Source organism: Asterias amurensis, chromosome 6 (assembly GCF_032118995.1).
Source record: "Asterias amurensis chromosome 6, ASM3211899v1".
NCBI classification, from domain to species: Eukaryota; Metazoa; Echinodermata; class Asteroidea; order Forcipulatida; family Asteriidae; genus Asterias; species Asterias amurensis.
The window spans coordinates 10,723,394-10,746,337 of NC_092653.1; the positions used below are offsets into that span (position 1 = coordinate 10,723,394).

At 44.3% G+C, this 22,944-nt stretch overlaps 1 protein-coding gene across 1 annotated transcript; it reads left to right on the forward strand.

The window, feature by feature from the left end:
• LOC139938973 (uncharacterized) lies at window positions 1-4,638 on the forward strand. Its single transcript, XM_071934658.1, has 4 exons — window positions 1-34; window positions 1,096-1,216; window positions 2,462-2,587; window positions 3,574-4,638. Exons 2-4 carry the CDS (start codon window positions 1,138-1,140, stop codon window positions 3,771-3,773), a joined length of 405 nt encoding a protein of 134 aa, XP_071790759.1. The 5' UTR covers window positions 1-34; window positions 1,096-1,137; the 3' UTR covers window positions 3,774-4,638.
• The last annotated feature ends 18,306 nt before the right edge of the window (window positions 4,639-22,944 follow it).

The window sequence follows — 22,944 nt, forward strand, 5'->3', positions numbered from 1 at the left end:
GTTTAAAAGTCGAGTGAGGATACTGTAACAGTGGGTAAGTATTGTCAATAATTTTCTTGGATTTGGGAAGAAAGCCGTAAAAATAGTTTAAAGACCTGCTTGAACGAAAATGTCAAGTCGTGAACTTTGCTGAGTTTCATTTCAAATGTTTTCAATGAATAACGAAATCGAGTCACATTATTATAAATTGATTTCAATTGTGTAAAAAAAAAAAAAAATCTTTTCGAATACCCTTATACAGCGCTTTTCTGAGAGATTTGCGAATAGCTCCGTTACGTAATCTCTCTCAAAACGTCACAGTTCCAATTTGTTGCAGTTAAAATACCATTTCCGTTAAAAACATTCCGCCCAAGTAGCTGTTTAAATGGGAAGTATAAGTTTGGTAGCTCTTAAAATTATTGGCGATAAAAAAAACATTTTTTCGAAGCCTACATCAGCTTTTGATAGCACAAAGCATTTTTAGAAACATTTTGAAGTAATGTGGTTATGTAAAAGAGATACCGGTTTTAGGCCCTACAATTTGAATCTCAGAACCACCTGTCTATAGTTTAAGCGGTTTAGTTCAACGGACCCATGAGCTCTGATGTTGTTCACAGCAGTCTGGGTTCGATACCCGGTCACGACAAGGCAATTGCTTCGCAAAAAGATGAGAATGTAGTGCATTCTGATCTACTACCCTTGTACCCAGGCTCCAATGTGGATACACCCTTGGATTGTGAAGGGTATAATTCAGCCTCACGAGTAGGTGGCAGTTAATTTGGGTCGATAGTCCATAGACCTTTCTTTTGCAACGTCACAGCCCGAGTTTAGGTTGGAAAACTGTATGCAAATGAAAACAAAAAACAAACAATTATGGGGGTATTTTATTTTATTGAAAGTTTGCAGAAATCGTGAAATTGTTTAAAACATCTGTTAGTAAATTGAGTGTTTCACAATCATTCGGCCGACCATGCCAACCAAGGCGGTTTGTTTATCAACAAAAGAAAGGTCCATAAAGTGTATTAAACCCTCCCCTTAAAGTGGCCGTCCTTTTGATGTAGGCGATCTCTTGTAACAAATCTATATCATATAAATGATTGTGTTTCCCTCTTTAAGGAGTTCTCAACGACGATTTTCACTACTGGTGTTTCTTCAGAAATGGCTTTTATTACTAAGCTCGCGATACCTCTACTGATGATAGCCTGTGCGATGAGAGGATATGAGTGCATTCTCGAAGGTGACGAATTATTACATTTGTACTATTCAGTTAAAATTAAATATAAACTAAATATTGGCAATTACTCAAAATAGCTAGTAGCATAAACACTTACTTGGTAACGAGTAATGGGGAGAGGTTGATGGTATAAAGCATTGTGAGAAACGGCTCCCTCTGAATAAACGTAGATTAAAGAGAGTTTCCACGACTTTGATTTCGAGACCTCAGAAGTAGATTTTGGGGTCTCGAAATCAAGCATCTGAAAGTACACATCAGCTTCGTGTGACAAGGGTGTTTTTTCTTTCATTATTTTCTCGCAACTTCGACCAATTGAGCTCAAATTTTCACAGGTTTGTTATTTTATGCATATGTTGAGATACAGCAAGTGAGAAGACTGGTCTTTGACAATTATTACCAATAGTGTCCAGTGTCTTTAATATATGGAAATTTGCATCGGGGATACAAAACTTAAATTTTGGTTCAACCCATATACACCGATTTGTGTTAGCACTGTATTTTCAGTACTTTCCCGAGCGCTGTAAAACAACCACAGGCATATTACTCGGTGGGATTCGAACCCACGACCTTTGCAATTCTGAGCAGTGTCTTACCAACTCGACCACCGAGATTGCCTGGTAGTAGTATAGAGGCATCCTATATTTCTACCGCGGGTACCGCAACGACTTAGATGGAAATTTGCATCGGTGATAAAGAATTTAAATTTTCCATTTACCGATGTGTGTTAGCACTTTATACTCAGTACTATTCCGAGCTCTGTACAATTGTGTACAAATGTCTTTGGGAAAATCTTAAGTACATGGACAATGGAATGAACAAAAGGTGTCTCAACAGGGATGCGTATTAATTGAGAATGTGGGTATACATGTACTTTAAGCCGTATCCGATTTGGCGTCTACAGCTACGGCTACGGCTAATGCTAAGTGTGTTTAATAGACCCTTCCCATGGAATATGTAAATTGCACATAGCGCGTGCACACTAACGTTCGGTTGGCAAAATGAGGGAACATCGCGCTGTTTTGTACACGGCTAACGGGTGCGTGACGCAGACGTGATTGCCCGTCTGCCTAGTGCACAACTTTATGGCGTTTGCCAACCAACAGGGTCTGTACGCATGCCTGAATGTGATTAGCATATTTCATGGGAAGGGTCCATTAAGGATGTCCTTATACTTAAACGCATGATGACGTTGACATCCAGCCGTAGCCAATAGCTCTAGCCGCTTATTCGGTATTTTTTGTTTTGCAGGTGTGGAATTCACGTGCAACGTAGACGAGTTCCGATGTGATAAGAAACAACGTTGTATTCTGTATTCACAGCGATGTGATGGGGTCACACAGTGTGAAGATCATGAAGATGAGGAAAACTGCCCAGGTTTGTGCTCCCATTATTATTGCCATTTAAGACACTGGACACTATTGATAATTAATCAAAATAATTGTTTGCATAAAAACTTACTTGGTAACAAGCAATGGAGAGCTGTTGATAGTAAAAAAAAAAAAAAAAAAACATTGTGAGAAACGGCTCCCTCTGTATAGTTATCGGGAAAGAAGTAATTTTCCACTAAAATATTTGAATTTGATTTCGAGACTTCAGAATTAGATTTTGATCTCCCGAAATCAAGCATCTGAAAGCACACAACTTTGTGTGACAAGGGTGTTTTTCTTCAATTATCTCGCAACTTCGACAACCAATTGAGTTCAAACTTTCACAGGTTTGTTATTTTGTGCATAAATGTTGAGATACACCAATTAAGTGAGAATACATGGTCTTCGACAATAACCAATAGTGTCCACTGCCTTTATAAGCACTGGACACATTAATTAATGGTCAAAGACTACTCCATTTGGTGTATCCCATCATATACATAAAATAAAAAATCTGTGAAAACTTAGATTCATTTGGTCATCGAAGATGCAAGAGAATAATGAGAGAAAAAAACTGTTGCAAAATTGTGTGCACTTTCAGATGTCAAAAAGGTCTTTTAAAATTACCTTTTTCTACAAAAATACGTTACTTTATATAGGGAGCCGTTTCTCAACAGCTCTCATTTTGGGCATCTGCGAGGGCTGATATTGTGCATGAGCAGAAAGCCCTTCGAGCTGAAATAGATTTGCCCAATGATCTGGGCCCAATTCCATAGAGCTGCATATGTTTAAAGCACAACAAGTTGACTCAACTCAACTATGTTACCAAAATATGGTTACCAGTCAAAACACCATGCCACATGTACAATCTGTGACTGGTATCCTGCTTATTTTAGCTAAGCACAAAATGTTTAAGCAATATTTTCTGCTTAAGCAGCTCTATGAAATATTATTTTTATTTGAAATGTATGATAACATTTGTCTTAAATACAGAGAGGCTGATGGATTTGTTGGAGGAGATGCTTGCCGAACGTCTGGAAAACCCCAACGACAGGCCCCAGCTTCAGCGCTCGGCAGCAGGGCAAGGCATACCAATCATTAGGAGTTCCAGGGGAAAGAATGTTCTTGTTGACATTATAGTTCGCGAAGAAGATGAAAAAATGAGACCAAAAGGAAGTCTCCTGGATGAATAGCAGGAAGATTTGCAAAGAAAGTAAGGCCGTATCTGAATTGGCGGCTACAGCTATACGGCTACGACTGTTGTTAAGTGTGTTGCTAGTATACGCCAATGCATGATGATGCGGAAATATAGCCGTTCTCATAACTGTAGCCGCTAAATGGGACACGACCTTTAAGTGGAGCAAGTTCTGGTTGCGACTATAGACTTGACGAGACCGACTAGACTAACTAGAAATCATAGAGCGCAGGGAGATTGACTACATCGAACCATGCACTGGAGCATGTTCGATAATTTTATGGTAAATTCGAGAGCAACGTCACAGTTTCTGATCAAGTCTAGTCGCTCACCTGGACTTGCTCTATAGGGTTGCAAACTGGGAAAGTTGTGCTGTCGACGGGGAGTGGGGAATGAGGGGGAAGTGATGGGAAGCAGACTGAGTGGTAAATTAAAAATGAGCTTGGTTAGGGGAGAATTAAAGCTATTGTTATCTTCACGTTTCATAAAACCAAACTATACCAGTACTTTATGTATTGACTTTATGTATTGACGTCTCTATATAATGGTTCAGTCGTTTCATGAAGGGGAACTGGTCTCGGCCCAATTTCGTGGAGCTGCTTAAGCAGAAAATATCACCTAAAATGTTCGATTGAGCAGAAAAGAGCAGAATACCAGTCACAAATTGTAGTTTGGCTGGTAATCACAATCTTGTAAGCATAATGTTGTGCTTATAGTGACTGTTTGTGAGCTCTTGGAAATTGGGCCTTGGTGACTGCCCGCTATAAGGACGTATGCACATGACGTCATTTGAGCAGTTGATTTTGTTTTACCTCTAAGAATGCGGTGTGATACCAGACTTATAACGCACGGACGGGGCCGGAAACGGCCACAGACTGCTGCCTCTAACTAGGTGCACACAAATTAAACAATTCAATAAAAGGTGAATATGAAATAGAAACCTCAAATAAAGACAAGAGTTATAACTATTTTGTTTGTTTGTGTGTGTTTTATTGGTGGCTCGTTATCATTATTTTATTTTTTGCATAGTTTTTAAAGGGCCTCACGTTTTCGACTATTTTGAATAATTTCCATAGGCCAATATTAAAATATAACTGTCGTCCACACTAGCGTTGCCTAAAATGAACAGAGAAGCACATTTTCCAATGTCAATGAGTTGCTTAACAATTTCCTTTTGAGCAAAAATGAGCAGAATAACCAATCACAAATGACACACAAAATGTAAAGTGGTGCATTTAGCAGTTTAAAACCTTATTCTTGTAACCATAATTTTCTTGCGTTTACTTATTTTTGTGCACATCGATGACTCCCCAAATAGCGCAAAAAGATTTGACCAACATTACAAAAACGCTGTACTGGACAGCAAACAATTCCATAGAGAATATGAATCAGAAGTAGACTCTTTCGTCCATGTTGGATAAGTTGGATTAAACAAATCCAACACTTTTTTGGAGACGATATGTGGCAGCCGCATGGACACTTTCGAAACCACGGCTCAAGGGTTCCGGCTCAGGCTTCGTCCGCCTGATTAAACTCTCCTTCGGAACGTGGACGTTTTCAAATTAGTGAAGGAGCACAAGCCAGAGCCTGAACACCCAAGCCGTAGTTTAGAAAAAATCCACAGTGTCTTGAAGTCCCCTCTTTATTATGCAAGTACACCAAGTCATTCCAGTAGGGCGCCTTCGCCTTTATGGATCAAAAGGAGGTTGTTCATTGGCCAATGTTGTGCGCTGCGCAAACAAGTGTGTCATTTCCATAGACCTTATGCATTGACGTCATCCAGCGGCCATCTTAGTGGAAAAACGGTGACGAAACAATTGAAACGCACAGATTTGTACGCGCGGCGCACAGGATTGGCCAATGAACAACCTCCTTTTGACATCTAGGTGAGGGCGCCCTACTGAAATGACGTCATGTGCATAAGGTCTATTGTCATCGTGTTAAACCTAAGATGGCGGCTGGGTGTCGTCATTATAATGTCTGTTGGTGTATTACATTGGGACTCAGGGCCTTGTCACACGAGACACCTTATACAAGGAGGTAACCAACTTCAGTTCGTGCAACACAAGACCACTGATAGCACATGGGTAATAATTTCAAACAATGTCATTACGGTCCCTTCAAAATAAATGTTATTTTGAGCATTCAAATGTGAATGCCTTTTTCATCTTGGAGATTACCTGGAATTGGTTGCCTTTAAATTGTCTCGTATGACAGATATGGGCCTTAATCTTATGAACCTTTTACACAACCCACCTCCACACCAGCAGGTCAACGACTCCCGCCATTTTTAAAATTAGTTTCTTTGCGTAGGTGCTATTATAACACCCCTTGCAAGTATTCTGCCTGCTCATTGGTTTAGAGGGCGTCACATGACATGTCTTAGTTTTGCCAGACGACGGCCGTGTGATAGAGCGCCGGTTTGCCATGCGCTAGTCCGACAGACTAGCACATGGCGTGCAATACCCAGACGTCCTGTGCGTGTACGAGGATTATAAATTAATAGTCTGTAACCACTGCGAATTGCACGACACTACATGCAACACAGTAAGTAAAAGTGTTATGTATGCAATCTGTATTCGCGTCGTCCGTGGATTATAGCATTCAGGTCTGTACCTTAATAATAACAGTACAGTATTTAGAAATGTTTGGGGTGTAATAAAACAAATATTGACTGCTTTTACTCGTGCAATGGTTAAAAACTATGACTCCCTCGGTGATCCCCGTAGCGTTCTATTTTCCCTCGGCTTCGCCTCGGGAAAATAGAACGCTCCGGGGATCACCTCGGGAGTCATAGTTTTAACCATAGCACTCGAAGAAGTCAATATTTGTATATTATTTTGACTCCCAAAATGGCGCACAGGATAGGCGTGTGCACGTGTATAAAAAGGGAAGAGTGAAATCACAAGTGCACGTGTGTGGCGAGTGAAATCACAAGTAGCCGTGTGCAAGTAAATCATAGATGAGACAATGCGAACAGAAAAATATTTGTATGGTAGGCATACTCTATGAAAAATAACATCAATATAGAGAGGAGAAACAGACAAGAGTGTTAAAAACCTCTTCACCACACACTGATTCCCTTATTATGACTGTTAATTGTTTTATAAGTGGGAGACAGAGTTATCTGTCTTTTTTTGACAATTTAGTAGGCGATGGTTATAATCGTTAAAATGGATCTTTCTTTCCTGTTTTTTGTGTATTCTTGTAATAACAGACACGGAAATAACAGAAAGGGTGGGAAATGAGGGATAAAAGTTACAACTTCATACCAAAACGAGTTTTTGTTTTGGCGATAATTATTTTGCCTATCCACTTGGGAGAAGCATGGGGTGGGGGTCTAAAGGGGGCCCCAGCCCCCCCCCCCCCCGCCCTCCGAGAGCTGCACAGACCAATGTCATATTTTATTATGTGTTGTTCGAAATAAGCACAGACCATTGACGTTTCAATTTGATGTATCTAGCTCATTTTATTTTTCTGTCAGAGAAAAGGTTTTATTGGGGATTGAACACAGATACGTTAGAGCGGGATTTGAACCAACGACCTCGGGGCTAACGACTGGGCTCGTCATACTGAGCTGTCTACCCCTCTGTTCGCGGTCTCCCTATTCTTTCAATATGTATTGTTAGGGTGCACAACGAGCTCTGGATTAACGTGCCGGCTCTCTACCAACTGAGTTGTGTAACCCTATGTTGGCAGTGTGCTTATGGGGTGCGTTCGATTAGCTTCCCCGGGTCATTTGACGTCATTCCAGGGGATCACCCCGGGTCAGCCCCGAGTGCCCTGCTTGTGGAACGGGTCAGTTGGGGCTGACTCGAGGTGCATGCCGTCACCACGAGAGGGTGAGTGATCGTTCGTTTAGCTCTTGTCAGGGGCTCACCCGAGAGCACCGCGGGGTCGACACTGGGAAGCTAATCGAACACACCCATTGTGAATATCTTTGTTCGGGGAGCAGTCAGAATTAGCCATTTCAAACGTACTGTCGTGTAGCCAGGGATCACACCCTGTAAGGTAAGGGCAGCTAGGGGATCTTCTTAAGGAGATGCGATTTATTTTCAATATATTTAACAACAAACCACATGATCTCTGACTAGATAAATTGTTAAACGAAAAAAGGGTGTCTGAACTATAAGCCCTACGTCAACTAACAACTGGAAGTGTTTTTTAAAACAATACTTGTTATTAAACATCCGTTAGCTTCCAACAGCTTTATCTAATAATTTTAATTAATTATATTTAAAGCTCGTTCCCTTTATTATTATTAATTGTCATTGTTAAGAACAACAACGCAAGGCGATCGATACGTTGGTGATTATTTTGTCCGGAAACACGCGGTAACCAAAATGTTATTGCACCTGTAAGAAATTCCGTGGTGTCATGAAACATAACGACTGGAGCTGGCGACTACGGGACAGTGAGTATGAAGCTACTCGCTTAGTACGAATCTACGAAAAGACGATCTTTGAGGTAAGTCTGGTACGTTTTGTTCTTAAATGCCCGTTTGGTAATAGTCAATGAACAGTTTTCTAACTTGGTGTATTCTAACATATGCATAAAAAACAAATCTGTGAAAATTTGGACTCAATTGGTCATCGAAGTTGAAAGAGAATAATAAAAAAGAAAACCCTGTTGCACAAAAGATGCAAAATTCTGCGGGCCTGAAGTCTAATATGTGAGTTAGAAATTACCTCTTTCTCAAAAACTACGTTACTTTAGAGAGAGCTGATTCTCACAATGTTTTATAATAATATCAACAGCTCTCCATTGCTTGTTACCAAGTAAGTTTTTATGCTAACAATTATTTTGAGTAGTTACCAATGGTGTCCACTGCCTTTAAATTAAAATATTTGAATGAACTGGTTCTCAATTACTTACAGCAATGAACTACACAAGAGTTCAGTTATGTGTCATCGTGGTATTCTGCCTTGCAGTAGTGCTAGTCCAGGGTGGAAAAACTACACAAGAAAATCAAACGGGTAAGCCATTAACAATCAATGATGTTGTATAGTTCATATCATAATTTTACTTGGTCGAAGTGAGGGGAAGTTCTACAAGTGTAGGGGCCACGTATTGTGATCTGCCTTTTCCTGTAACACATTTTGGTCCACATTCCAACTCAGACATTACTCGTCTAGTTATCTGGAGAAGTAACACAAACCGATAAGCGATGGATCATTCAGTATGCTCGGGCCAACTATCTAGAACCACTTACCACAGACCATAAGATCCTCCCTACCAACAGTTCATGCTTTCAAGCGCAATCTCAAAATTCCCTGTGGCCGATTTCACAAAGAGCTAAATGTTGGTCTTAGATGTGTATAAAGCTTACCAAAATGTGATGCTTCACACTACGGCAATAATTTTTTATTAACAACAGCTCCGTGACACAGTGGGCAAGTGGTTGAGCGTCACTTGTCACTTTCCATACACTCAGTAACCGGATTCCGGGGTTAGAAAGGCTGACTCATTTCTAGTCAGAGTGACCATGAGCATGGTTTGATATGGGATTTAAACATTCTGATTCTGCGTCAGATTGACCATCGCTGTGTCCTTTTGTCACAAGCTCCGGAAAATATCGACCCGAAAATAGGCCAGGGGTGGATTTCAAAACGAGTTAAAGGAACACGTTGCCTTGGATCGGTCGAGTTGGTCTTTGAAAAGCGTTTGTAACCGTTTTTTATAAAATGCATATGGGTAGAAAGATGTTGTAAAAGTAGAATACAATGATCCACACAAACATGCCTCGAAATTGCGTGGTTTTCCTTTTACCTCGTCGACTAACACGTCGGCCATTTATGGGGGTCAAAATTTTGACTCCCATAAATGGCCGACCATGTTAGTTCGCACAGTAGAAGGAAAACCACGCAATTTCGAGGCAAACTTGTGTGGATCATTGTATTCTACTTTTAAAACATCTTTCCAACCATATGCATTTTATAAAAAACGGTTACAAACGCTTTTGTTTTGACCAACTCGTCCGATCAAAGGCAACGTGTTCCTTTAAGATTAGTGTTATCTCGAGATAGGACGAGTTACTCGTCCTCACTTTATAGGACTAGCCATCAGTTTGTAATAACTCCTTAATAGTCCTGGGACCAGTCCTAAGTTAGGACTATCTCTGTGAAATCGACCAAGATGGGGTCATTCTGATCTTGGTGGATTTCACAAATAGTTTAGTCATATCTCGTCCTAACTAAGGACTAGCCTAACGTTTTTAAAATCTCCTATAACTGCCCCATGAAACTTAGGACAAGTCCTAACACTTAGTGAAATCGATCCCAGGCCCCTACGCAATCCGGAACCGGGTGAATTTTTATCATGAAATGGATTTTACAAGTTAAGACTAGTCCTAACTCTCTGCGGAAATCGACCCCTGGACATCTAAGATCGACAATCTTCTCTTTTGATTTTTAGCACTTGAATGTCATGATGATTACGTACCATGCGATGAGGGAACTAGATGTATTCATTTATCCTGGATCTGTGACACGGTGACTCAGTGTCAGGATAAATCGGACGAGAGAAACTGCTCAAAAGAAGGTAAAATCACTCAAAAATGTGTAACTGATCATTTCAGCAAAAAACAATATCAAAAGCCACTGAAACGTAAATCTTAAGCAAAACATCCAAAAACGGGTTGGATAAAAATTCGTCCGGGCCAGTGATTTGGTCGAAAAGGGGCAAAAAAAGATCTTCAACGGCGTCATTTGTCTACAAATTAAGTATGTCAATTTGGATGTTACATGAATAAGGCAAACATTGGTTTAATTACCCCCAAGCAATACCTGTACATGTAAGCAACACACTTACAAGAACAAATTACAGAGCACACCCTCCTAAGCTACGGGAACGTTTGTCAGCAAAAGTGCCTGCAACATATAGCCATTGCAAACAAACATGTCCCTCACTGCATAGTCCATGCACAAGAATATTTACCCAGAACTGTACATTCTGTTGTAGGTTACTATGGAGAATTAATTCAAAAGCTGCTTCAGCCAATCAGTGACGTAAGCGAGCAAGAATCCTACTCGTCCGTCACGAGCGAAACCGATTCGACTAATGACGTCAACACAAGCCGAGAGGATCATGGGAAAAGTAATCTGGAGCAGGAGAATCAGCGTGGAGGGAGCTATGACGAAAGCCCGGATGTTAACCACGTGACAATGAATGTGGATAACGGGGAAGAATCAACCCTCCAGCCCGGTGTAAGCAACTATGAAACCCCCGATGTGATGGATGAAGAACTGCCGAGGTTTGAGCCTTTTGGAGGCGACAGTGTTGCGTCCAATCCGGGCAATATGGATGCTGTACGGCCCGAAGAGAGTGATATTCAGCCGAAGGTTAGCCCTGCTCCAGCACATACTCCTGAGTATGTTGTAGGACCATGCAGATGTGCAAACCTGACCTCTGATACGAGCCAAAATAATGACAGGGAAGAGGAAATATCCTCTGTTGATGGCAAGACCACTACAAAAACAACCATCAAAAAGACGGATTGCCATGCCACAACTACAACAACCAACAATGAGGCTGGTGGAAAGACCACCACTGCAACAACCAACAATGAAGCTAGTGGAGAGACCACCACTGCAACAACCAACTATGAGGCTGGTGGAAAGACAACCACTGCAACAACCAACACTGAGGCTGGTGGAAAGACCATCACTGCAACAACCAACAACGAGGCTGGTGGAAAGACCACCACTCCAACAACCAGCAATGAGGCTGGTAGAAAGACCATCACTGCAACAACCAACAATGAGGCTGGTGGAAAGACCACCACTCCAACAACCAACACTGAGGCTGGTGGAAAGACCACCACTGCAACAGCCAACACTGTGGCTGGTGGAAAGACCACCACTCCAACAACCAACACTGAGGCTGGTGGAAAGACCACCACTGCAACAACCAACACTGAGGCTGGTGGAAAGACCACCACTGCAACAACCAGCAATGAGGTTGGTGGAAAGACCACCACTCCCACAACCAGCAGTGAGGTTGGTGGAAAGACCACCATTGCAACAACCAACATTGAGGTTGGTGGAAAGACCACCACTCCAACAACCAACACTGAGGTTGGTGGAAAGACCACCACTCCAACAACCAACACTGAGGCTGGTGGAAAGACCACCACTGCAACAACCAACACTGAGGCTGGTGGAAAGACCACCACTCCAACAACCAACACTGAGGCTGGTGGAAAGACCACCACTGCAACAACCAACACTGAGGCTGGTGGAAAGACCACCACTCCAACAACCAGCAATGAGGTTGATGGAAAGACAACCACTGCAACAACCAACAATGAGGCTGGTGGAAAGACCACCACTGCAACAACCAACACTGAGGCTGGTGGAAAGACCACCACTGCAACAACCAGCAATGAGGTTGGTGGAAAGACCACCACTCCCACAACCAGCAATGAGGTTGGTGGAAAGACCACCATTGCAACAACCAACATTGAGGTTGGTGGAGAGACCACCACTCCAACAACCAACAACGAGGCTGGTGGAAAGACAACCACTGCAACAACCAACACTGAGGCTGGTGGAGAGACCACCATTGCAACAACCAACACTGAGGCTGGTGGAAAGACCACGACTCCAACGAACAACAATGAGGCTGGTGGAAAGACCACCACTGCAACAACCAACACTGAGGCTGGTGGAAAGACCATCACTGCAACAACCACCAATGAGGCTAGTGGAAAGACCACTACTGCAACAACCAACAACGAGGCTGGTGGAAAGACAACCACTGCAACAACCATCACTGAGTTTGGTGAAAAGACCATCACTGCAACAACCACCAAGGAGGTTGGTGGAAAGACCACCACTGCCCAAACCAACACTGAGGCTGGTGGAAAGACCATCACTGCAACAACCAACACTGAGGCTGGTGGAAAGACCATCCTTCCAACAACCAACAATGAGGCTGGTGGAAAGACCACCACTCCAACAACCACCCATGAGGCCGATGGAAAGACCATCACTGCAACAACCAACACTGAGGCTGATGGAAAGACCATCACTCCAACAACCAGCAATGAGGCTGGTGGAAAGACCATCACTGCAACAACCACCCATGAGGCCGATGGAAAGACCACCACTGCAACAACCAACACTGAGGCTGGTGGAAAGACCACCACTCCAACAACCAACAATGAGGCTGGTGGAAAGACTACTACTGCAGCAACCAAAAATGAGGATGGTGGAAAGACCATCACTGCAACAACCACCCATGAGGCCGATGGAAAGACCATCACTGCAACAACCAACAATGAGGCTGGTGGAAAGAGCATCACTGCAACAACCAACAATGAGGCTGGTGGAAAGACCACCACTGCAACAACCACCAATGAGGATGGTGGAAAGACTACTACTGCAGCAACCAAAAATGAGGATGGTGGAAAGACCACCACTGCAACAACCATCACTGAGGTTGGTGGAAAGACCACTACTGTAACGACCAACATTGAGGCTGGTGGAAAGACCACCACTACAACAACCACCAATGAGGATGGTGGAAAGACTACTACTGCATTAACCAATAATGAGGCTAGTGGAAAGACCACCACTCCAACAACCAACAATGAGGCTGGTGGAAAGACCACCATTGCAACAACCAACAACGAGGATGGTGGGAAGACAACCACTGCAACAACCAACAATGAAGTTAGTGGAAAGACCACCACTGCAGCAACCAACATTGAGGCTGGTGGAAAGACCACCACTGCAACAACCAACAACGAGGCTGGTGGAAAGACAACCACTGCAACAACCATCGATGAGGCTGGTGGAAAGACCACTACTGTAACAACCAACAATGAGGTTGGTAGAAAGACCACCACTGCAACAACCAACAACGAGGATGGTGGAAAGACAACCACTGCAACAACCACCAAGGAGGTTGGTAGAAAGACCACCACTGCCCAAACCAACACTGAGGCTGGTGGAAAGACCAACACTGCAACAACCACCAAGGAGGTTAGTGGAAAGACCACCACTGCAGCAACCAACATTGAGGCTGGTGGAAAGACCACCACTGCAACAACCAACAACGAGGCTGGTGGAAAGACAACCACTGCAACAACCATCACTGAGTTTGGTGAAAAGACCATCACTGCAACAACCACCAAGGAGGTTGGTGGAAAGACCACCACTGCCCAAACCAACACTGAGGCTGGTGGAAAGACCATCACTGCAACAACCAACACTGAGGCTGGTGGAAAGACCATCCTTCCAACAACCAACAATAAGGCTGGTGGAAAGACCACCACTCCAACAACCACCCATGAGGCCGATGGAAAGACCACCACTGCAACAACCAACACTGGGGCTGGTGGAAAGACCACCACTGCAACAACCAACACTGAGGCTGGTGGAAAGACCAACACTGCAACAACCACCGAGGAGGTTGGTGGAAAGACCACCATTGCAACAACCAACACTGAGGCTGGTGGAAAGATCACCACTGCAACAACCAACACTGAGGCTGGTGGAAAGACCACCACTCCAACAACCAACACTGAGGCTGGTGGAAAGACCACCACTGCAACAACCAACACTGAGGCTGGTGGAAAGACCACCACTGCAACAACCAGCAATGAGGTTGATGGAAAGACCATCATTGCAACAACCAACAATGAGGTTGATGGGAAGACAACCACTGCAACAACCAACAATGAAGTTAGTGGAAAGACCATCACTGCAGCAACCAACATTGAGGCTGGTGGAAAGACCACCACTGCAACAACCAACAACGAGGCTGGTGGAAAGACAACCACTGCAACAACCATCACTGAGTTTGGTGAAAAGACCATCACTGCAACAACCACCAAGGAGGTTGGTGGAAAGACCACCACTGCCCAAACCAACACTGAGGCTGGTGGAAAGACCATCACTGCAACAACCACCCATGAGGCCGATGGAAAGACCATCACTGCAACAACCAACACTGAGGCTGGTGGAAAGACCATCACTCCAACAACCAGCAATGAGGCTGGTGGAAAGACCATCACTGCAATAACCAACATTGAGGCTGGTGGAAAGACCACCACTGCAACAACCAACACTGAGGCTGGTGGAAAGACCACCACTCCAACAACCAACAATGAGGCTGGTGAAAAGACAACCACTGCAACAACCAACAATGAGGCTGGTGGAAAGAGCATCACTGCAACAACCAACAATGAGGCTGGTGGAAAGACCACCACTGCAACAACCACCAATGAGGATGGTGGAAAGACTAGTACTGCAGCAACCCAAAATGAGGATGGTGGAAAGACCACCACTGCAACAACCATCACTAAGGTTGGTGGAAAGACCACTACTGTAACGACCAACATTGAGGCTGGTGGAAAGACCACCACTACAACAACCACCAATGACGATGGTGGAAAGACTACTACTGCATTAACCAACAATGAGGCTAGTGGAAAGACCACCACTCCAACAACCAACAATGAGGATGGTGGAAAGACCACCACTCCAACAACCATCGATGAGGCTGGTGGAAAGACCACTACTGTAACAACCAACAATGAGGTTGGTAGAAAGACCACCACTGCAACAACCAACAACGAGGATGGTGGAAAGACAACCACTGCAACAACCACCAAGGAGGTTGGTGGAAAGACCACCACTGCCCAAACCAACACTGAGGCTGGTGGAAAGACCAACACTGCAACAACCACCAAGGAGGTTGGTGGAAAGACCATCACTGCAACAACGAACAATGAGGCTGGTGAAAAGACAACCACTGCAACAACCAACAATGAGGCTGATGGAAAGACCACCACTGCAACAACCATCAATGAGGCCGATGGAAAGACCACCACTCCAACAACCAACAATGAGGCTGGTGGAAAGACCACCACTGCAACAACCAACAATGAGGCTGGTGGAAAGACCACCAGTCCAACAACCACCCATGAGGCCGATGGAAAGACCACCACTGCAACAACCAACAATGAGGCTAGTGGAAAGACCACCACTGCAACAACCAACACTGGGGCTCGTGGAAAGACCACCACTGCAACAACCAACACTGAGGCTGGTGGAAAGACCAACACTGCAACAACCACCGAGGAGGTTGGTGGAAAGACCATCACTGCAACAACCAACAATGAGGCTGGTGAAAAGACAACCACTGCAACAACCAACACTGAGGCTGGTGGAAAGACCATCACTGCAACAACCAACTATGAGGCTGGTGGAAAGACCATAATTGCAACAGCCAACACTGAGGGTGGTGAAAAGACCACCACTGCAACAACCATCACTAAGGCTGGTGAAATGACTATCACTGCAACAACCAATAAGGAGGTTGGTGGAAAGACCACCACTGCAACAACCAACACTGAGGCTGGTGGAAAGACCATCACTGCAACAACCAACACTGAGGCTGGTGGAAAGACCACCACTGCAACAACCAACTATGAGGCTGGTGAAAAGACCACTACTCCAACAACCACCCATGAGGCCGATGGAAAGACCACCACTGCAACAACCAACACTGAGGCTGGTGGAAAGACCACCACTCCAACAACCAACAATGAGGCTGGTGAAAAGACAACCACTGCAACAACCAACAATGAGGCTGGTGGAAAGAGCATCACTGCAACAACCAACACTGAGGTTGGTGGAAAGACCACTACTGTAACGACCAACAATGAGGCTGGTGGAAAGACCACCACTACAACAACCACCAATGAGGATGGTGGAAAGACTACTACTGCAATAACCAACAATGAGGCTAGTGGAAAGACCACCACTCCAACAACCAACAATGAGGATGGTGGAAAGACCACCACTCCAACAACCATCGATGAGGCTGGTGGAAAGACCACTACTGTAACAACCAACAATGAGGTTGGTGGAAAGACCACCACTGCAACAACCAACAATGAGGCTGGTGGAAAGACCACCATTGCAACAACCAACAACGAGGATGGTGGAAAGACAACCACTGCAACAACAAACAATGAGGCTGGTGGAAAGACCACCACTGCAACAACCAACAATGAGGTTGGTGGAAAGACCACCACTGCAACAACGAACAATGAGGCTGGTGGAAAGACCATCACTGCAACAACCAACAATGAGGCTGGTGGAAAGACCACCACTGCAACAACCAACAACGAGGATGGTGGAAAGACAACCACTGCAACAATTAACAATGAGGCTGGTGGAAAGACCACTACTGCAACAACCAACATTGAGGATGGTGGAAAGACCACCACTGCAACAACCAACACTGAGGCTGGTGGAAAGACCACCACTGCAACAACCAGCAATGAGGCTGGTGGAAAGACCATCACTGCAACAACCAACACTGAGGCTGGTGGAAAGACCACCAGTCCAACAACCACCCATGAGGCCGATGGAAAGACCACCACTGCAACAACCAACAATGAGGCTAGTGGAAAGACCACCACTGCAACAACCAGCAATGAGGCTGGTGGAAAGACCATCACTGCAACAACGAACACTGAGGCTGGTGGAAAGACCACTACTGCAACAACCAGCAATGAGGCTGGTGGAAAGACCATCACTGCAACAACGAACAATGAGGCTGGTGGAAAGACCACCACTGCAACAACCAACAATGAGGTTGGTGGAAAGACCACCACTGCAACAACGAACAATGAGGCTGGTGGAAAGACCACCACTGCAACAACCAACAATGAGGCTGGTGGAAAGACCACCATTGCAACAACCAACAACGAGGATGGTGGAAAGACAACCACTGCAACAACAAACAATGAGGCTGGTGGAAAGACCACCACTGCAACAACCAACAATGAGGTTGGTGGAAAGACCACCACTGCAACAACGAACAATGAGGCTGGTGGAAAGACCATCACTGCAACAACCAACAACGAGGATGGTGGAAAGACCACCACTGCAACAACCAACAATGAGGATGGTGGAAAGACCACCACTGCAACAACCAACAATGAGGCTGGTGGAAAGACCACCACTGCAACAACCAGCAATGAGGCTGGTGGAAAGACCATCACTGCAACAACCAACACTGAGGCTGGTGGAAAGACCACCAGTCCAACAACCATCCATGAGGCCGATGGAAAGACCACCACTGCAACAACCAACAATGAGGCTAGTGGAAAGACCACCACTGCAACAACCAACACTGGGGCTGGTGGAAAGACCACCACTGCAACAACCAACACTGAGGCTGGTGGAAAGACCAACACTGCAACAACCACCGAGGAGGTTGGTGGAAAGACCACCACTGCAACAACGAACAATGAGGCTGGTGGAAAGACCATCACTGCAACAACCAACAATGAGGCTGGTGGAAAGACCACCACTGCAACAACCAACAACGAGGATGGTGGAAAGACAACCACTGCAACAATTAACAATGAGGCTGGTGGAAAGACCACCACTGCAACAACCAACAATGAGGATGGTGGAAAGACCACCACTGCAACAACCAACAATGAGGCTGGTGGAAAGACCACCACTGCAACAACCAGCAATGAGGCTGGTGGAAAGACCATCACTGCAACAACCAACACTGGGGCTGGTGGAAAGACCACCAGTCCAACAACCACCCATGAGGCCGATGGAAAGACCACCACTGCAACAACCAACAATGAGGCTAGTGGAAAGACCACCACTGCAACAACCAACACTGGGGCTGGTGGAAAGACCACCACTGCAACAGCCAACACTGAGGCTGGTGGAAAGACCAACACTGCAACAACCACCGAGGAGGTTGGTGGAAAGACCATCACTGCAACAACCAACAATGAGGCTGGTGAAAAGACAACCACTGCAACAACTAACACTGAGGCTGGTGGAAAGACCATCACTGCAACAACCAACTATGAGGCTGGTGGAAAGACCATAATTGCAACAGCCAACACTGAGGGTGGTGAAAAGACCACCACTGCAACAACCATCACTGAGGCTGGTGAAATGACTATCACTGCAACAACCAATAAGGAGGTTGGTGGAAAGACCACCACTGCAACAACCAACACTGAGGCTGGTGGAAAGACCATCACTGCAACAACCAACAATGAGGATGGTGGAAAGACCACCACTCCAACAACCATCGATGAGGCTGGTGGAAAGACCACCACTGTAACAACCAACAATGAGGCTGGTGGAAAGACCACCATTGCAACAACCAACAACGAGGATGGTGGAAAGACAACCACTGCAACAACAAACAATGAGGCTGGTGGAAAGACCACCACTGCAACAACCAACAATGAGGTTGGTGGAAAGACCACCACTCCAACAACGAACAATGAGGCTGGTGGAAAGACCATCACTGCAACAACCAACAATGAGGCTGGTGGAAAGACCACCACTGCAACAACCAACAACGAGGATGGTGGAAAGACAACCACTGCAACAATTAACAATGAGGCTGGTGGAAAGACCACCACTGCAACAACCAACAATGAGGATGGTGGAAAGACCACCACTGCAACAACCAACAATGAGGCTGGTGGAAAGACCACCACTGCAACAACCAGCAATGAGGTTGGTGGAAAGACCACCACTCCAACAACCAGCAATGAGGTTGGTGGAAAGACCACCACTGCAACAACCAACAATGAGGCAAGTGGAAAGATCACCACTGCAACAACCAACACTGAGGCTGGTGGAAAGATCACCACTGCAACAGCCAACACTGAGGCTGGTGGAAAGACCACCACTCCAACAACCAACACTGAGGCTGGTGGAAAGACCACCACTGCAACTACCAACAATGAGGCAAGTGGAAAGATCACCACTGCAACAACCAACAATGAGGATGGTGGAAAGACCACGACTCCAACGAACAACAATGAGGCTGGTGGAAAGACCACTACTGCAACAACCAACAGTGAGGTTGGTGGAAAGACCACCACTCCAACAACCAACACTGAGGATGGTGGAAAGACCACCACTGCAACAACCAACAATGAGGCAAGTGGAAAGATCACCACTGCAACAACCAACAATGAGGATGGTGGAAAGACCACGACTCCAACGAACAACAATGAGGCTGGTGGAAAGACCACTACTGCAACAACCAACAGTGAGGTTGGTGGAAAGACCACCACTCCAACAACCAACACTGAGGATGGTGGAAAGACCACCACTCCAACAACCAACACTGAGGCTGGTGAAAAGACCACTACTCCAACAACCAACACTGAGGATGGTGGAAAGACTACTACTGCATTAACCAACAGTAAGGGTGGAATGACCACTACTGCAACAACCAACAATGAGGCTGGTGGAATGACCACATCTTCGGTTGTGAACACTGTCGCTTCATATGACCCCAATATGACCTTTCCAACAGCCAGTCCAGATTTGGTCACCACCGTTATTATCAGCAGTACCAAATCTAACATGTCTACAGTTGTTTTGACCCACTCCGAACCGAACATGACAACTGCTATCATCACCAGTCCGGGTGATGTTACGGATTTAACAAGTCGCTCATCACAGTCTGGAATTACCTCATACGAGGTGACCAGTGCGGGAGAAGACCAGACGACCGTCCAGGTCAACAGTCCAGAACCCCAAGATGTCAGTGTAGGCTTGACCAACCCCGTGACGAAAGTGACCGAGGCTGTTATTAGAAGTACTCACCCCATTCTGATTATAACGAAACAGAGGGACTTCCGCAAGCAAAGTAGGAGGAATAAGAGAGCTTTGAGGAGATGGAGATTGAAAGAGAGAATGAGGCGGGCAATGGAAAAGATGAAAAGACTGAAGGCCAGAATGGAAAAGAGGAACAAGAAAATGATGGAGAGAATTGTGAAAATTGAAGACAGGAATAAGAAACGAGCTGAAAAGGAAGTAGAGAGAGTGGTTAAGAAAAGCAAGGAAAGAAATAGAAAAAGGGACAGAGGCCCATAAACAAAATGAAAAGGAAACGAGAAAGGAGAAAACGGAGAATAACAGAGAACTTTAGCCAAAACTGAGAAAAGGTTTTGTATACGTTTGGTATTGAATCTAAAAACTAATGGCCTTACTTGGTGAGAAGTACTCCAGCTTTGAAGTAGTATAATGCATTTTGAGAAAATGTTCACCTTGAAGTACTGCGGTTATGGACAAATAAATCACCTGTGTTCCCCTATGTTAATCTGAGAAGCATTACTACTACAGTAAAGTTTCTTAGATTGTGTGTTTCAATTGCCGATTATGCTTCCTGCGTGGACATAAACCGCTCCAGATTTTCGGCATGATGTAAATATTTAGAAAAGTGTCATGGTTTGAATTTATACAACTATGGATTTAAAGGCAGTGGACACTATTGGTAATTGTCAAAGACTAGCCTTCACAGTTGGTGTATCTCAACATATGCATAAAATAACAAACCTGTGAAAATTTGAGCTCAATTGGTCATCAAAGTTGCGAGATAATAATGAAAGAAGAAAACACCCTTGTCACACGAAGTTGTGTGCGTTTAGATGGTTGATTTCATCAAATTTGTGGAAAACTACTTCTTTCTCCAAAACTATGGCACTTCAGAGGGAGCCATTTCTCACAATGTTTTATACTATCAACCTCTCCCCATTACTTGTCAACAAGAAAGGTTTTATGCGAATAATTATTTTGAGTAATTACCAATAGTGTCCACTGCCTGTAAACAATTGAACAATGGGTTCCAATTACCAAACGTATACAATCGAAGAAGCCAAACACAAAGGGGAGATTGAATGGGAGAAAAGATACAGAAAGAACCATTTTAGCTTGACAAATATTAACTTTCATTCCGTAGATATTAATTTAAATTTTGAGCGATGTATAAGTATTATAACTGCGAATTATAACTGTGGTTAATCTTTTTGCAGACCTGAGCTCAATTTAGCTGCTTTAGCTCAAAAAGGTAGCCAGCACACCAAAATTATGCTTACCAGTAGGTTTAACCAGCCCAACCTACCATTTCACGTGTTCCATAGGGAAGGCACTAAATACTAAACTCCACAGCGGTTCGGCCCATCGGAGAGTACCAGAGCGTAACAACCAGGTCCTAGTGGTTAGTCCACTCTTATGTAACAACTCCCCAAACCTGCTGCTACAAATGTACTTTAATATAGAGGTCTGAAGCAGTACTTGCATCTTTTAAACATGAAAATATAAACAACCAGGTCCCAGTGGTTAGTCCACTCTTATGTAACAACTCCCCAAACCTGCTGCTACAAATGTACTTGAATAAAGAGGTCTGAAGCAGTGCTTGCATCTTTCATGAAAATATAAACAACCAGGTCCCAGTGGTTAGTCCACTCTTATGTAACAACTCCCCAAACCTGCTGCGTGGGGGATCGTCGCGAACCGTGCCGGAATGTTCCGAGAGCACACGAAAAGTTCCGAACCGCTGTAGAGGTTAGTTTTTAGTGCCTTCCATTACAGTTACATTGTGTACCTGGTATCCTGCCCATTTTCTACTGCTTCAAGAAGCTCTCTGAATTTGGGTCCGAATTCGATGTTTGTCTGAGTGTGATTTATACACTGTTTATAAGTTAAGAACCTTCTAAGGATGAGGAAGTCTCTTTTAAAAGGCACTGTACACCTTTGGTAGTTGTCAAAAATGTCAAGATGCATAAAAATAACAAAAGAGTCTGTGTAAATTTATTTGGTTTCAATTGGTCATCGAAGTTGCAAAAGAATATGAAAGAAAGACAATATTGTTACATAAAAATGTGTCTAATGTAAGGCTTCTAGTCCGAAATCTTTTAAGTGTGAGAAATTACCCCTTTCCCCCAAATTGCGTTACTTCAGAGGGGGCCGTTTCTCACAACATTTCATACTATCAACAGCTCTCCATTGCTCGTTACCAAGTATGTTGTTATGTAACCAACGATTTTGAGTAACTACCCAAAAAGTGTCCAGTGCCTTCAAGGTTTTAGATTGAACTTAAAGGAACACATTGCACTGGATCGGTCGAGTTTGTCTTTGAAAAGCATTTGTAACCGTTTGTCATAAATTCATGGTTAGAAAGATGTTTTAAAAGTAGAATACAATGATCCACATAAGTATCACATTAAATATGGGAGTCAACCATTCGACTCCCATAAATGGCCGACCGGGTTTGTCAACGAGGTAAAAGGAAAACCACACAATTTCGAGTGATACTTGTGTGGATCTCTATATTCTACTTTGAAAATATCTTTCTAATCATGCATA

Excerpts from the sequence above, each read along its gene's own strand:
- LOC139938973 (XM_071934658.1), top strand. The coding sequence starts at position 1,138 with ATGGCTTTTATTACTAAGCTCGCGATACCTCTACTGATGATAGCCTGT. Across the intron at positions 1,217-2,461 it reads ATATGAGTGCATTCTCGAAG|GTGTGGAATTCACGTGCAAC; the intron begins GTGACGAATTAT and ends TTTGTTTTGCAG. Across the intron at positions 2,588-3,573 it reads AGATGAGGAAAACTGCCCAG|AGAGGCTGATGGATTTGTTG; the intron begins GTTTGTGCTCCC and ends TCTTAAATACAG.